We start from the raw sequence: 16,349 nt of genomic DNA on the forward strand, positions 1-16,349 counted from the left end.
GGGAACCCTATGGGATGCCGGGGAATCGAACCCGGGTCAGCCGCATGCAAGGCAGACGCCCTCCCCCCTATGCTATTGCTCCGGCCCCAGCAACGTGTGTTTCTGCAGACTGCATCAGTGACTAGAAAACGGGTTTGGCGAAGAGAGGGGCCAGGCCTGACCAGCGAGCAGAGGTGGTCACTGACCCTTCGTGCCCCCGTGGAAGCAGCTGCGTGAGGAGGGTTTCCCCAGGACCCTCCTGGCTACCTCCAGCCACCCCAGAGGGCAGGTGGAAGAAGCTGGTCACCACCGTCCCTTTGTCGGTCCGGAGCTGCTTCTACACCCCACAAGTTATACGACGGACCCGTTGACTCACTTCAGTGAGATAGAATGAAATTTCTCGATCCCATTCGCTGCCTTTCACGCTCTCGGTCGCCAGAGTCCCTGGGGGCAGTCGCTGGACGGGCACCCTGGAATGTTCCCGTGGTTACAGAAAGTTCCTCTGGATGGGGCCAGTCCAGATTTCTCAACCTGGGCACAGGGACGCTTGAGCCAGGTAGTTCCCTGTGCGGCGGCCGCTGAGTTTCAGGGGACGTTCCGCTGAGTCCTTGATTTCCTGCCCTCTGGCGGGTGGCTAGGGGCTTATCCCCCGCCCCCTGAGCCCTGGGGGTCACAGACTAAGGTCTCACCCCTGTGCCTGGTGTCTGGACCAGTCCCGCTCGACCTGGTGGGTGCTGGCTTCTGTCCTTTCTCCGGGGCCGTGCTGTGACCCAGTGTGACCCTGAGCTTGTCCTGGGCACATTGCCAGGCTGGCCGTGTGCAGGTTTGCAAAACGAGCTCAGGCCAGAAATGGGATGTTAGGGGCGGGGCCTGGGGGAGGGGCCCCGGGGAACAGACTGCCCCCTCCTCTCCGGGAGATGAGGAGGTAACCTTCATCATGATCGTGGCCTGGGACCCCTGGGATGGTGCTTTGGAAACCAGAGAGGGGAGGGGGGGGGACAGGGAGAGAGGGGGGGGGGGGAGGTGTTTTACAGCAGAGTCAGGCCAGGCCGGTGGCCGACTAGCGGGCTGGAGAGGGATCCACGGAAGGTGCCAACCTTACATCGTGGCAGAGACCCCCCACACCTGACTGGCTGAGTTCAGAGCCATCTGCCCCTGGAGGTGGCTTGTCCCCACTTCCTGGGCGGGCTGGTCCCCAGCTTGTCCGGGCACTTCCGCAAGCTGGAAAGAACTCAGTGTTTGCACAGTGACGGGCGCCCTGCCTGCCCGCTGCCCGCTGCGCGTTGATCTGTGGGTCCAACCCGCTGGTGCCCACACAATCTCGCACCCAGCACACTCCGCCCCTCCCCAAAGTCTTCACGGGCACTGGGACCAGAGTTGAGAATGTTACTGTTTCTTCTTCTGGCGGTGAAGTGCTATTTTGAATGTCTTTTAAGTATTCAGGGTCAACAGTTGAAGTGAGGAGGAAGGGGAGGGGGGGAGGGAGGGAGGGAAGGAGAGGGAGGGGGGAGAGAGAGAGAGAGAAAAGAGAGAGAGAGAGAGAGCGGATAAGACCCTTGCGTCACGTGTGTCCCAGCCGGTTCCATGCCCTGAGCCCTGCCGAGTGTGGCCCCAAGTCCCAGCAAACAGATCAACAAAACAGGCGTTTTTGGAGTTGGGACCCGGCCCTGCTGGTGCTCTCCTGCCATCCTGCTGCTCGCTGCAGTCCCCTCCCCGCCCCCATCTCTCGGACGCCCACAAAGGCCCAGTGTCCACCCGCCCGGCTGGTCTGTTCCCTGACCTCTACCATAGATGCCTCGGAGCCCTTGGGTTGTTGAGTTGAAGGGGCCTGGGGAGGGGCTGGGGCCGGGGGACCCGCACTCGTGCCGAGTGAACACACACAGTTGCTGAGGTCACTGACCCGGGGGCCTGCAGACGAGGACAGAGGCCCCCTGGTCCAGCGCCCAGAGCCCAGAGGACGTAGAGATGGGATCAGGAGCCGAGTGCCTCAGGCTGGGTCCTGGGCCGTCCCCCAAGAAACGCGCCCAGCTGCGCGCCCACTGACAGCCGGGGCATTCACCCCGGGCTGAATGACGGCGTGTGTACACCGGGTCACACAGCGGCTATTGAGGCTGCCAGCAGCCCCGAGTTCAAAGGCGAGATTGTCCCCTGGGGTGCTGGCCGGGAGGGCCGAGCCCGAGGCCCGCGGCTTCCCGGCACCTGCGGTGGGGCTTGGGTGCCTGACCCGGGACCCTGCGTCGTCCACTTTATTTGGAGGTGCACCCGGTGGGGGTGTCGGAGCCCGGGGGCCGGCCCCTCGAGTCCACCAGCCAGAGAGCCCGCGGGCTTCCTCGGGTCACGGCCTGGCACCGGTGTCCGCGGGCCGTGGGAGGATGTGCCCTCCCTCTCCGCTCGCCCAGTAAACAAGCTGCTTGCTTGGGGGTGTTCTTCCTTGGCGGTGACCCTCACCACACCCCTCCAGCCACCGCCGTGACCTCACCGCCAGACTGCGCCTGGCAACAGCTTTTTTGAAAGTATCCAAAGCCTTTTCCTGTGGGGAACTGAGGATGGGTGTGTGTGCTGGAGGCAGACGATTTGGGAGACGAGCTGGAGCAGAATGTGTGTGTGTGTGTGTGTGTGTGTGTGTCTGTGAGTGTATATAAGTGTATGTGAGTGTGTGTATGTGAGTGCGTGTACGTCTGTGTGTGTGTCTGAGTGTGTCTGTCAGTGTGTGTGTGTCTGTGAGTGTATATAAGTGTCTGTGAGTATGTGTGTGTACGCGAGTGTGTGTATGTAGTACGTGTGATCATGTGTTAGTGGGTATGTAGTGTGTGTGATAGTATGTAGTGTGTGCGAGTGCGTGTGAGTCAATGTGTGAGTCTGTGTGTGAGTGTGTCTGTGTGCGTGTGTGAGAGAGAGAGAGAGACCAACACCGGCGCGTGTGTCCGAGCTGCGTGTGTGCTGAGGGAACTGCATCTCTGGCTTGTGTGGATCCTGCCCACGGCCCAGCCCGGTTCCCAGGCGAGCAGGGGCGGGTGCAGCCGGCCTCGACCGCGGCCCAGGCATCAGCCCCCAGTGGCCTCAGGCAGATGGAACCTCGTGCTCTCCCCGTCGGCTCTTGAGTGGGCAGCCGGCCAGGGTGGGGGTGGCAGCTGACTCGTTCGGAGGAAGTGGCCCCCGGGCGTGAGTGAGAACGCGACTGGACAGCTCCGGGCCTCTTCGGAGAGCCAAGCCTGACCTCGTGGAACTGATGTCCGTAGGGAAGAGGGTCCAGTTTTTCTTCCTTCCCCATGGGGAGAGGAAGTCCCTCTCACATACTCAGGGTTAGGCCCCCTGAATGCCCCCTGAATCAGAGCAGTGTTTCACCCCGGCATGCTCGGGGTCTTGCGTGAGGAGACCGCCCTTGGGGTCCCGGCACGGTCTTTGGAACCCACGCCTGACACAGGGAACAGATTTGTGGTCCTCTCTGGGGCAAACTTGGGGGTCGGGGGAGCCGTTTATGGCTTCTCTCATCACCAGGGAATGGGACTGAGCAGATGTTCGTTGGGGACTCCTGGAATCCCTGGTGGCCAGAGGAATCGGGTTTGGGAGGGGACAGGAGACGGCGGGGAAGGAGTCTGGACCCCGGCTGCGCCCAGCTCGAGGCAACTTTGTTTTCTCTGGTCTGTGTTTTGGGGTGGTGGGGGCCATTCTGGCAGCACTTGGGGGCTACTCAGAGGGGCCGGGGACCGAGCCTGGCCCCCCCCCCCCCCCCCCACGTAGAGCTTGGAGCTCCAGCCCTTTGAGCCACCAGGGGATGGCTTTGAATGATGACCCCAGTTCTGCCATCTCGCGTCACTTGTCCGTGGAGAAACAGTTTCTCCGCGGGAGCCCCCAAGTGTCTCTGGAGCTCGCGTGCAGTGGGCTCTGGTCGCAGGCAGACCCACTGAGGCAGGAGAGAGTAGCCCCTACAAATGCCCAGGGGCTGGTGGCGCGCCTGCAGGGGGAGGGATGAGGCGTTCTGCGATCCCGTAGGCACACGTCCGCTTGTCCACTTCGTCCAGGATCCCAGAAGGGGTGGAGCAGAGCGGGGTGGCCAGACGGTGCACCGGGGGCTCTCCGGAGCCGCCTGTCCCCCCCTCTCTGTGCCCCCTCCCCTCACCGGGGTCTGTCCCCGTAGGAGAAGTTCGAGACGCAGCACTCGGAGGGCTACCGGCAGATCTCCGCCTTGGAGGACGACCTGGCACAGACCAGAGCCATTAAGGACCAGCTGCAGAAGTACATCCGGGAGCTGGAGCAGGCCAACGACGACCTGGAGAGGGCCAAGCGGTAGGTGTCCCCTGGCCACTGGGCAGTTGGACGCTGTGATGAGCTGCAGCCATCTGAGGACCCCCACGGGTTTCAGGGCTCTGCAGGGGACATGGGCGGTAGAGCGTCAGGAGACGGGGGGGGGACAGTGTGGGGGGCCGTTTGGGGGGCATCGTGCAGGGAAGGAGAAGCATGGACCGAGAATAGTCTTGCGGGCCTTTGCATTCCTTAGCAGTGCTGGGAGTGACCAGGACCTCGCACACCTCTCGCCCTGGGATTTATTTTTTGGAGTAGGGAGCTCCCACGCGGTGCCAGGCGGACCCGGGGGCTCCCCCCGGTGATCCTCGAACACCCCAGCCTGCAGTTCAGTGCACGGGCCCAAGAACAGGCTGCTGGTTCCCCAGGCCTCCTCAGCGGTGCTCAGGGTCCCTCCAAAGCTGCCCCCGCCGATGTTCAGGGGCCCCTGTGTGGTGCCAGGAATTGGACCCAGGCTAGGCACATGCAAGGCATAAGCCTTAACCACCCCCCGCCTTCTACCCCACGTTATCTCTTTGGCCCTGGTATTTTTTTTTCTTTTTGGGTCATACCTGGCAATGCACAGGGGTTACACCTGGCTCTGCACTCAGGAGTTACTCTTGGCAGTGCTCAGGGGACCATATGGGATGCTGGGACTCGAACCCGGGTCGGCCGCGTGCAAGGCAAACGCCCTACCTGCTGTGCTATCTCTCCAGCCCCCCTGGCATTTAATTTTAATGGGCCAGCCCCAGGTGAAGGGGGAGATTGGTGCCACTTTTAGAAACGTTTGGGCCATCTGGTAGGGCCAGAGGGTGGGGGCCCGGGGGTGGCGCCAAGCCAGGGCTTTACCAAAGGCTTTACTGACGAGCCGGACCTCCAGTTCCAGAACAGGGTTTATTCAGTGACTCTCCTGCAGTTTGTCAGAACTCACAATTATGAAGCAAGTTACTTTGGGCCAGGCCTTTTTTTTTTCTTTTTGTAAAGAAAACCCTTGGCCGCTGATGGGATTACACGGCGCCAGGGGGCCAGGTGGTGGGTGTGACCCCCGCCTACTGGAATTTGGAGGATCTGGGTGGAAGATGCTCGACTCCAATCCGAGTACAAGACTCAGAGTCTATAAAACCCAGATCCTGGAACCGCGCGGCCGCGAATCAGAACTTTTTTTTATGACATCTTGTTGTCTCATTCCTACTTTGGACGAACTTGCAGGCTATCGAATGTAGCCTGCCCACAGGGCAGAGTCTGGCAAACTCCCCGTGAGGTACCCAATATGCCAAATACCAGTAACAATGATGGGTCTCATTCTCCTAAAGAGCCGTGAATATAATCTCAGGGCTAGGATGAAAGAGACGTTACTGGGGCCTGCTCGAGGCAATCGACGACGAAAGAAAACCCTTAACTGTTTTTTTTTCTTTTTTGGGGGTCACACCCAGTGATGCACAGGGGTTCCTTCTGGCTCCTGCACTCAGGAATTAGTCCTGACTGTGCTCGGGGATATGGGATGCTGGGACTCGAACCCAGGTTGGGCTGTGTGCAAGGCAAACGTCCTTCCCGCTGTGCTATCGCTCCAGCCGCCCTTAACTGTTTTTAACGTATCAAGTGCTGGTGACGTGCCCGCATCTCTGGCAGCTCTAAGACGTGTGATGTTTCTGCTGAGACACAGATCCGGGCCTTTGCACTCCTTGACCCCTGCATCCCCACCCCAGCCCCTCACGAGGTCAGTGGCTGCCTTAAGGTGAGGAGGCGGAGGGTCCATTCTGCATCCTGCTTGGTCAGGGCTGCACCTCTCGAAGGACACGCAGCCACCTACCTCGTTCTTGGGCTCACCGGCCTTGATCGCGAAGCTCTGCTGGTCTTAGCGTCTGGGGCTGCCGTGGGGCGTTGTTCCCGCTCTTGCTGACAAAGCCAAGTGTCCTGTAGGGAACAGGGGGCCGGGCCAGGCCTTCTCCTTCTTCCTTCCTGGAGAGCTGCTCGCCCAGACTCTGCTGTCTGCGGGAAGTGCCTCCCCATCACGGGTGTCGGCTGACCGGGAGCTCTCCTGCCGCCTCACTGGACAGGGTCTATGTCACCATCACCCTTTTCACCTGTTCTGCTTTGGGGCCACACCCAGTGGCACTCAGGGGCCCCTCCCCTGCTCCCAGTGGCATTCGGGGGACCACGTGGTGTCAGGGGTCAGACCCAGGCCTCTTCATGCCACACGCGCTGCCTCTGGGCCGTCTCTCTGGCCTCTCTCTCCTGAAGCTGAGGTCACACGGGTGCGTGACATTTCCGGTGATCTCAAGTTTCGTTCATGGTGGGGCTCCGGGGCCCTACAGAGTGCGGGGATTGACCCCAGGTTGGCTGCATGCGAGGCAGATGCCCTCCCCACATCCCCACAGTGCTTGCTCTCTCTTATTTTTTTTCACTTATCACTTATCACTTAATCCCCGTTACTCATCGATTTACTCAGTGGGTGCCAGTAACGTCTCCATTCATCCCGGTTGCGTGCTAGCGTAGCCCAATGGCATCTGTTCGTTCTAGGAACATGCAGAGCCTCAAACCGATCATTCAGGGTCTTGACGAAGAAGTCTGACCATCCAGTAGTAAATGGATCTCATTCATTTTTTATTATTATTATTATTATTATTTTGCTTTTTGACCGGAGTCAGCATGCAAGGCAAACACCCTCCCTGCTGTACTATCGTTCCGGCCCCCATTGTGTCTGTTGTTAGAACAGCTGCGACGTCTCCCTCCGTTTCTGTCCACCACGTCTTTGCCGCACCGGCTATCCCTGGCTGGGCTGGGGCTCGCACCCCACACGGCCAGCCCTGCTCACTCTCAGACCCCGTCACCTGTTCCCTCCGGCAGGGCCACCATCATGTCCCTGGAAGACTTCGAGCAGCGCCTGAACCAAGCCATCGAGAGGAACGCCTTCCTGGAGAGCGAGCTGGACGAGAAGGAGAACCTTCTGGAGTCCGTCCAGCGGCTGAAGGATGAAGCCAGAGGTTAGGGCCTTGTCCGTTTCCCGGGGGGTCCCTGGGGCCACCCCCAGCAGGCCAGACCCTGGCCGGGGAGGACAGGACACCCCACCCAGGTGCCGCCCCCGTGTGTGGGTGAGCTGACTCACTCTCCGTTCCCTTTATGAGGTGACAGAGTCTGGGGGTGTCGGGCACGGGATCCTGACGTCTTCTCCACGTCTACTCTCAGGAGGGAGCGTTGGTTTCCCGCTGTGGCCACACGCTCGTGACTCAGTACCCAAGAGACACTGTTCACTGCTTCTCAGGGCCCTGAGCAGGACGGGCTTTTTAGGAAGGGCCTGGTCCCTTGGCTTCCCTGTATATATATTTTTTGTTTTTTTCAGCTTTTTGAGTCACACCTGGCGATGCACAGGGGTCACTCCTGACTCTGGAATTACTCAGGAATTACTCCTGGCGGTGCTCAGGGGGCCATATGGGATGCTGGGAATCAAACCTGGGTCGGCCGTGTGTGAGGCAAATGCCCTCCCCTCTGTACTGTCACTCCGGCCCCTGTATATAGATATATATTTTTTTTAATTTTTAAATTTTATTTTATTTTTATAAGGTGTTCACAATAATCTTTCACATTCAGTATTCTAACATCAATTCTGCTACGATTACACCCACCACCATTATTTCAGATTTTCCCAACCACTCCCCAACCTATATATGTAATACCTGTCACTGTCACTGTCTTCCTGTTGTTCATCGATTTGCTCGAGCGGGCCCAGTAACGTCTCCATCATGAGACGTGTTGTTACTGTGTCTGGCATATCGAATATGTCACGGGGAGCTTGCCAGGCTCTGCCGTGCGGGCAAGATACTCTCGGTAGCTTGCCGGGCTCTCTGAGAGGGGCGGAGGAATCGAACCCGGCTCAGCCAGGCTGGCTGCGTGCAAGGCAAACGCCCTACTGCTGTGCTATCGCTCCAGCCCATATATAATACCTATATATATATATTTTTTTTTAATTTTAATGAATCACTGTGAGATACAGTTACAGACTTACAAGCTTTTGTGATTACGTTTCAGTCATACGATGATTGAGTACCCATCCCTCCACTCATGCCCATTCTCCACCACCAACGTTCCCAGTATCCCTCCCACCTCCCCCCCTCCACCCCCTGCCTCTGGGGCAGGCACCTTCCCTCTTACTCCCTCTCTCCTCTGGGTGTTGCGGTTTGCAATACAGGCACTAAGCGGCCATCCTGTTTGGTCCACAGTCTACCTTCAGCACGCATCTCCCATCCCGAGCCGCCCTCCCACTGTCATTCACTCAGGTCCCTGCTCCATCCCAGCGGCCTTTTCCCCCGGCACATGAGATCGGCTTCCAGGCCGTGGAGCTGCCTCCTGGCCCTCATCTCTGTTGTCCTTATCCAACCTGTGTTTTCTACCTACCCGCTTCTCCGCCCGTATCCCAGAGCTCGACCCTGCTCGTCCGGACCCCGCGCTGGCTTCAGGCGGGCTGTGTCCTGATTCGATGTGGATGCGACCAGACAGTGATGCCCACCCTTGCACTAGCTCGTCAGCAGCAGCGCCCAGAGTTGGGTTCTTGGTGTTGGGCCATACGGGTTGGGTGCTCAGAGAGCCGGCTGCTCGCTGCTGGGCGTGGAAGCGAGGACTTCCACACGCCCAGCCGGCTGGAGCACGGGGCTCTTACTGCCCTGCCACACGGAGCCACAGCACGACGTTCTGGTGACGAGAGTCCAAGATAAAGTGCAGGGTCGCGGAAGTACACGTTTGACATGAAGACCTCTGGAGCTGAGGAATTGAGCAAGGGGGGGGCCCGGGCGGAAGCCCCGGGGGCTCAGCGTGTGTCGAACATACCTACAGCCCCGAGTTCAGTCATGTAAGAGGCGTTGCCTGATCTGCTGGGCACTGCCCTGGCGGCCCCCAGCACTGCCGCCTGCACCACCCCAGAGAAGCACAAGCCCACAGAGTGAACGTGCTGCTGTGTTCATGCGCGTTTAGAGAGTCAACTCCTTGTCGTCCAGAGGAGGGATCACAGGGCCTGACCGGCCAGGTGGATGTTTCTTTACTTTTTGGTGTTTGGCTTTTTGGGTCAGACCTGGTGGTGCTGAGGAGTGACTCCTGGCTCTGCACTCAGGAATGCCTCCTGGCGGTGCTCAGGGGACCCTAGGGGGTGCCGGGGATCGAACCTGGGTCGGCCATGTGCAAGGCAAATGCCCTCCCCGCTGTGCTATCGTTCCGACCTCACGAGTAGATGTCTCTGTTTGTACAGAATGAAGATCACTCTTTTTTTTTTATTGCTTTTTGGGTCACACCCGGCGATGCCCAGGGGTTCCTCCTGGCTCTGCACTCAGGAGTTACTCCTGGCGGTGCTTGGGGGACTCTATGGGATGCTGGGGATTGAACCCAGGTCGGCCAATTGCAAGGCAAACGCCCTCCCCACTGTGCTATTGCTCCCACCCCATGAAGATCACATTTTGTGCTCAGTACTTGGGCCGGAAACTCTGTGAGAGGCAGCGAGGGAGGAATGACACCCCCACACACACATGCCATGGAGGTGGTCTGGCTGCGGCGGGAGGTGCTGCTCCCTGGGCAGAGCTTCGTTTTCATCTGTTCTGTATGCTCTGATGCATTGAAAATTTCTGAAAACAGTGAAAGCAGAGGGGGAAAATTCTGCTTTTTAGATTTTTTTTTTTTTTTTTTTTTTTTTTTTTGCACAGCGGCAGGGCGTTTCCCTTGCAAGCAGCTGGCCCGGCCAAGCTAGGTTTGATTCCTCCGCCCCTCTCGGAGAGCCTGGCAAGCTCCCGAGAGTATCTCGCCCGCACAGCAGAGCCTGGCAAGCGACCCGTGACGTATTCGATATGCCAAACACAGTAACAAGTCTCGCAATGTTGCTGGGCCCGCTCGAGCAAGCCAATGAACAACGGGAGGACGGTGACAGTTTTTAACCCCAAAGAAAGATGGTATTGACTTGCCCACCGTTGTGCCGGGCCTGGCTCTGTGGGTCTCCGCGGAATCGCTCACTCGGTCACTCTCTGCCCTGCTTGGCGTCTCCTGGCCTCCCCCGAGTCCCGACTTGACCCGGGTCCCTTCCTCCGGCTCAGATCTGCGGCAGGAATTGGCTGTGCAGCAGAAGCAGGAGAAACCCAGGACCCCCGTGCCCGGCTCTGGGGAGGTGGAGAGAGCCGACTCGGCCGTGCAGGCCACGGGCTCCGTGCCCTCCACGCCCACCACCCACCGCGGCCCCAGCTCCAACCTGAACACGCCCACGACCTTCAGGCGCGGTAAGGGCAGTAAGGGCTGCCGGGAGACGAGTTCCAGGGCCAGGAGGGCCGGGCTGACGGCGGGAGGTGCGCCCGGACGCTCTCTAGGACGGAGAGTGGTGGGTCAAGGCCGGGGGTGGTGGGGGTCTGTGGCACATGGGCGTGGCCTCTTCGGAGGGGACGGCTGCCACGCTGTTCCCCATGCAAGGAACTGGGGCACGGCCGAGGTAGACCTTCGTGCTCTCCTTTCCTCCAGAAACCCAACATCCGCTCTCTTTTTCTTTTTGGGTCACACCCGGCGATGCACAGGGGTTCCTCCTGGCTCATGCACTCAGGAATTATCCCTGGCGGTGCTCAGGGGACCCTATGGGATGCTGGGGATTGAACCCGGGTCGGCCGCGTGCCAGGCAAACACCCTACCCACTGTGCTCTCGCTCCAGCCCCTGACATCCGCATGCAAGGCACCCTTAAGACAGGAAGTCTCTCCCATGTGGAGTTGAGGGAAGTGGGGCAGGAAGTGGACTAGGTTCCGCCTAGCCCTGGGGGGTTCATCACGAGGGAGGGAGGGAGGGACATGTGGGCGGCGTATGGGTAGAAACATACACGGCCAGGCCCCCCGTCCCCTGCTGGCTGGTGGCCAAGGGAGACTCCGGGGGTCCTCTGAATCCTCGAGAGTCCCTGGTGCTCCCGGCCCCTCCTCTGCTTCCCGCCTTGGCCCTTCTAAACGTGGGTCCCCGCCCTGGGTGCTGGCCCAGGGGACACTGGCGGGGGGAGAAGCCCGGTGCCTGGAACCCCAGATGGGGAATGGCAGAGCCGAGACCCAGACCCCCAGGGGCTGGGCTCGAGGGCTCCTGTGTCCCCCTTATCCCTGTCCCCCGGCTTCTGCACTGGTTTTTATTTTTTTCTTTTTGGGTCACACCCAGTGATGCTCAGGGGTTCCTCCTGGCTCTGCACTCAGGGATTACTCCTGGCGGTGCTGGGGATCGAACCCAGGTCGGCCGCGTGTCAGGCAAACGCCCTCCCCGCTGTGCTGCCGCTCCAGCCCCTCTCCCTGGTTTAAGCCTCACCCTGCTGAGACTTCGCCGTCGCCCGTCTCTGGTGGCCTTGCCCGCACAGCCCTGACCCCCGTGGCCTCCCCTGGGGTGCGGTGGTACCCGAGGCCCAGGGGTGCGGGGCGCCCTGACGAGCACTTCCTCCATCACCAGGGCTGGAGGACTCGGCCAGCGGCACGCCCCTGACTCCTGCGGCTCGAATATCGGCGCTCAACATCGTGGGGGATCTGTTGCGGAAAGTAGGGGTGAGACTGGACCCCCCCTTGCCGGGCCCGTGGGTGGCTTCTCCCCGGCCCCTCTGAGCAGGTGGGCCTGGCCACTTCCTGTCCCTGAGAGCAGGGTTTGGGCTGAGCTCGTACCCGGGTTGTCAGAGCACCCGTGGGTGGGCTCTGGGGTGACAGGCACCCCCAGCTCCCAATCGCACCCTCCCCAGGACTCCGGGCTCCTCTCTCCTGCTCGTTTTCCTTAGCACCTGGGGAGATTCCGAGGGGCTCTCTAGTCCCAAGGACTGTTTATAAAACTCCTCATTTCCCTCCTTGTCCCCCCCCCCCCCCCCGCCCACCGTCCCCAAACAGTTTTAGAAGGTTTTGAAAAGCTGCGGTCAACAACTTGACCAAACAGGTTTCCTGTTAATTACAGAGACGATGCGTAAGGCTCAAGCCCATGTTTATTCTTTGCCTTTTAGGAACTGGGTCTAGAGAGGCAGCTCCAAGGAAGGGCTGGGAAGCCTGGGTTTGGTCCCTGGAACTGTGTGGTGGCCTGAGCACTCAGCCAGGAGTCACTTTCATGTTCTGAAAAAACAAACACATTAAAAAATAATTGTTGTTGTTTGGGGCCTGGCCAGCTCTCTGTGATGTATTCGATAGGCCAAACACAGTAACAAGTCTCACAATGGAGACGTTACTGGGCCCACTCGAGAAATAGATGAACAACAGGCGGACAGTGACAGTGACAGTTTTGGGCTACACCCTGTGAAGGGCATCCGGCCTAACCCTCGCTCTGTGCTCACGGGTCACCGCCGGCAGTGCCCAGGGGATCATGCGGGGTGCCGGGGACCGAGCATTCCATCAGCCTCCGTACCAGCCCTCCAGCCAGAAGTTAAACAGCTCCAGCGATGCCTGGGGACCAGGCTCAGGCTCAGGGACCGAGCACGCATGTTGCGTGTGTGAGGGACTGGGTTCCACACCGAGCACCCCAATGACGTGAGGAAGGACGCACACGTGCTTGGCACACGTGAGTCCGCGTGGCAGGAGCGTGAGTGCAGACCTGGCGTGGGAGAGAAGCTCGTTCCTCCTCTCGGCCTTTGTCCCCCGGCCTCCACTCACCAGGTTTCCTACTCAGTTGGGAAAAGAACAGGAAGCCTTTCACTTCAAAGGGATTTTAACTTAGGGACTATGATCTACTGTGCTGTTGGGTCTCTGTATTTTAGCACAAAGTGCGTGTGTGTGTGTGTGTGTGTGTGTGCGTCTGTGTCTGTGTCTGTGTGTCGGGGACCTGGGTGTTCATCTCAGTACCCCTTGGGTTTCTGCAGGGCTCGCTGGCAGCCAGTCAAAGCCCTTGTCCAAACCACAGCAGGTCTTTAGTGAGGAGGGCTGGGGTGGGGGGATGCTTGCGGAAGTGGGTTTCCTCTTCCTCAGGGCAGAGCTGAAGCTTTGTTTTCTGTGTTCCGGGCAGCGATTTCCTGGGAAGCCCCTGAGTGTCACGTCCAGGCCCTGTGAGACCCGCTCCCCTGTCCCCACACTCAGCTCAGTGTTTGCCTGGTGACATGACCAGACACGACCCTGGTCTCCCAGGAATCGCAAAACCTCTCTCTCTCTGTGTATGTCTGTATCTGTGTCTGTGTCTCTATATTTTGGCACGAAGTGTGTGTGTGTGTGTGTGTGTGTGTGTGTGTGTGTGTGTGTGTGTGACACCTCGCCTCCCCTTCTCTCTCCCTCTCTCCCTCTCTCTCCCTCTCTAGGCGCTGGAGTCCAAACTCGCCTCCTGCCGCAACTTCGTATACGACCAATCCCCTAACCGAGCTGGCAGCAGCCCCGCCTCGGGGCGGGCAGGCAAATCCAGGGACAGTGACCGGCGACCGGGCAGTGCCAGCGTGCCCTTAGGCGACAAAGGGTCAGTACCTCTCACTGTTCCTCCCAGGCTCGGGGGAATCCCCCTACTCCCGTGGGAGCCTCTCGGGATGAGGCTTCCTCCATCGCCCCTCGCTTGGGTACGAGTCCTCGGGTTGGGGCAGCGGGTGTCCTGCCTCCTCGGGCCCTGTGGCACCAGGGTTCTGTCCCGCTCACATGCTTGGGGACTCGAGCTCCGAGCACTGCTCGACTGCCCCGTGACACCGGATTTAAGCAAATGAAGTCTTGGGGCTGAGCCCGGTAGGGAACTGGCCATGTGTATGTGAGGGCCCGGGTTCACTACCCAGCACTGCAAAAAAAAAAAAATGCCGCGAGGTTGGAGAGCTAGGACGGTGGGGAGGGCATGTGCCTTGCGCTTAGCTGAGCTGGGTTCGATCCCCGTGTGGTATCCCGGCCAGCCCCTCCGAGCATCACCAGGAGTAATCCCTGCGTGCTGAGCCAGGAGTCAGCCCTGAGCACCGCCGGGAGTGGCCCCCAAATGAAATAAGGGCCACGAGTCGAGTCTCCCCCCCGCCGCCTTCCTTCCTTCCCTTGTGGCAGCACCAGGGGCTTGGCTCCGGGTTCAGGAGCATTCTAGGCGGTGTCGCTGTCTTCCTGGACCCTGCGTCTGCACATAAGTCGGGGCTCAGGGCTGGGGGGCTGATGGGAGAGGAAGACGGGGGAAGATGACGTGCCTGTGGAGGTTTGCAGCGAGGCTCTGGCCTGGTCGGTGACAGTGGCGGCGAGACAGCCCGTGTCCTGTTCTTCACTTCACAGGAGAGAACATTGAGCCCCAAAGCGGCACGCAGCTCCCAACCCCTCGATTTCCCGCCTGTGACTTGGGGCGCCCTCCCCCCCCCCCCCCCCCCGGCAGTGTTCACAGCCTCCGCCGTCACATGCGCTTAACTTTTTTTTCGCTTTTTGGGTCCCACCCGGCGATGCCCAGGGGTTCCTCCTGGCTCTGCACTCAGGAATCACCCCTGGCGGTGCTCGGGGGACCCTATGGGATGCTGGGAATCGAACCCGGGTCGGCCGCGTGCAAGGCCAACGCCCTCCCCGCTGTGCTATCGCTCCAGCCTCATGTGCGCTTAACTTGCTTTGCTCTGTCTGAAGGTCGGGGAACCGCATGGAGTTCGGGAAGCTGCCTACGCACCTCGCCTCCCCTTCGCCGGCAACGCCAGCCCCGGGTGTGGTCAAGATGTTGCTTTAGGAGCGCGGAAAGCCCTGGGTGTGTGCGGGTGGGGGTGCCTCTGCCCCCGTCCCGAGCCGGGTGGTGCTGGGCAGGGGTGGGGCCGGCGGAGGGGGTTTGAAGTTGGCCCGGTCGCACTCGCTAAACACACCCAGCCCAGACTTGCACCCCGGTGGGCCATGCCATGAAGTGGGTCCCCCAGCACCACGAAACCGGCCCTGCGTCCTCAGGGATCCCCCCGGGAGGGTTTCAAAAGTGCCCAGAGATGCCTTAAACGTGTGCCCTGAGCCCATCGTAGCCCCTGCCTTGCCCCGAAGCCTCTTCCTCTACCAGGAGCAGAATCCACCCAGGGACGCCCATCAGGATGGGCACACGGGGAGACAGCGAGTGCCCCCGCCACACCCCGGATGGTTCACGCTTCTGGTCTCCTAAGCAGTGCTCAGGGTCCCAGATGCCCTCGTCTCACTGGGTGCGAGGGTCTGAGGCTGCCTGTCTCAAGTGCTCCCGGGAGTGGCTGGCGGGTTGGGACTTCAGAGCCAGGTCAGAGGAAACGCCGCATGCCAGGGGACTGGTGGGACCAGTGCCGTTGGACCCCAGGAACAGGACCTTCGTCGGGGGCCCCCCGAGATGCAAACCCCAAGGTGGGGAATGGACCCCGTGCTCGCAGGCACTTATGGGAACCGGCGTCTCGGGAACTGGCGTCTTGCGCCTCTGGACCCGCCACCTCCCAGGGACGGCCCTGCCGTCCCACACCTCCCAGCCCTCTGGAGATGGCCGCCACGGAACCCCTGGCTGACAGGAGAGTCCTCGAGTGCTCCCCGAGCACCACCACAAGCAGCCCCAGCACCCCGCTCCTGGCCCAGCTGCGTGCTGTCAGAACCCTCCCCCAGTCCAGAACGTCTCTTTATTTTTCTAAAAACAATAAAATCCAGAGCCACGCCTTCCGGCGAGCTGGTGGTATGACTGGTCACTCCACGTGGCCACATGTTGGGGGGAGGCGCGTGTGTGTCTCTGCTTTGGCTCCCACGGGTGGTACGGAAAAGCCCCCGGGGTCTCTTAGTGTGCCAGGCCCTGCGGGGTGGTGCCTCCTCGCCAAGGCTGGGGTCCACGCGTGGGTTGGTGGGGTGGAGTGTGAGAGTCACCGGTGTCATTGGAGGATGTGAGGGGCCAAGAGGGTCCTGCAGGGCTCAGGAGGGCCCAGCCTATGTCTCTGAGCATCCCACTGGGTGGCTTCTACCGGGACTGGGTTCGGGGATGTGGACCCCAGCGGGGTGCTTAGGGGACCCAGCGTGGTGTCAGGGATGGGCCCTGGCCATGCTGCAGGCCAGGCGAACGCCCCCAGGGAGATGGCACCTTTGTTTCGGGTTGGAGGTGACTGTGCTTTGGGGACTGCCTGGTGGTGGTGCTCAGGGAGTCCCCGGGCCTTGGGCGCCCCTCCTCCCCCCCGGAATGTGCTAGAAAACACACGAAGCCGCTTCTGCTGACTCGGGAGTGTTTATTGGTGATGGTGCCC

The 16,349-nt window shown here is 60.4% G+C and overlaps 1 protein-coding gene across 2 annotated transcripts in view; it reads left to right on the forward strand.

Annotated features, from left to right (window-relative positions):
* NDE1 (nudE neurodevelopment protein 1) overlaps positions 1-16,349 on the forward strand; it is a 35,201-nt gene that overhangs the window by 6,749 nt on the left and 12,103 nt on the right. The window contains exons 4-9 of one of the 2 annotated variants that reach the window (XM_056130868.1): positions 4,118-4,266; positions 7,108-7,244; positions 10,329-10,508; positions 11,693-11,784; positions 13,500-13,651; positions 14,761-14,857. In XM_056130868.1, coding sequence (XP_055986843.1) covers positions 4,118-4,266; positions 7,108-7,244; positions 10,329-10,508; positions 11,693-11,784; positions 13,500-13,651; positions 14,761-14,857 — 807 coding nt within the window. Of the gene's footprint in view, positions 1-4,117; positions 4,267-7,107; positions 7,245-10,328; positions 10,509-11,692; positions 11,785-13,499; positions 13,652-14,760; positions 14,858-16,349 lie in introns of those variants that run through there. The other variant, XM_056130869.1, reaches the window with a different exon arrangement.

Source organism: Sorex fumeus, unplaced genomic scaffold (genome assembly GCF_029834395.1).
Source record: "Sorex fumeus unplaced genomic scaffold, SorFum_2.1 ptg000082l, whole genome shotgun sequence".
NCBI lineage: Eukaryota > Metazoa > Chordata > Mammalia > Eulipotyphla > Soricidae > Sorex > Sorex fumeus.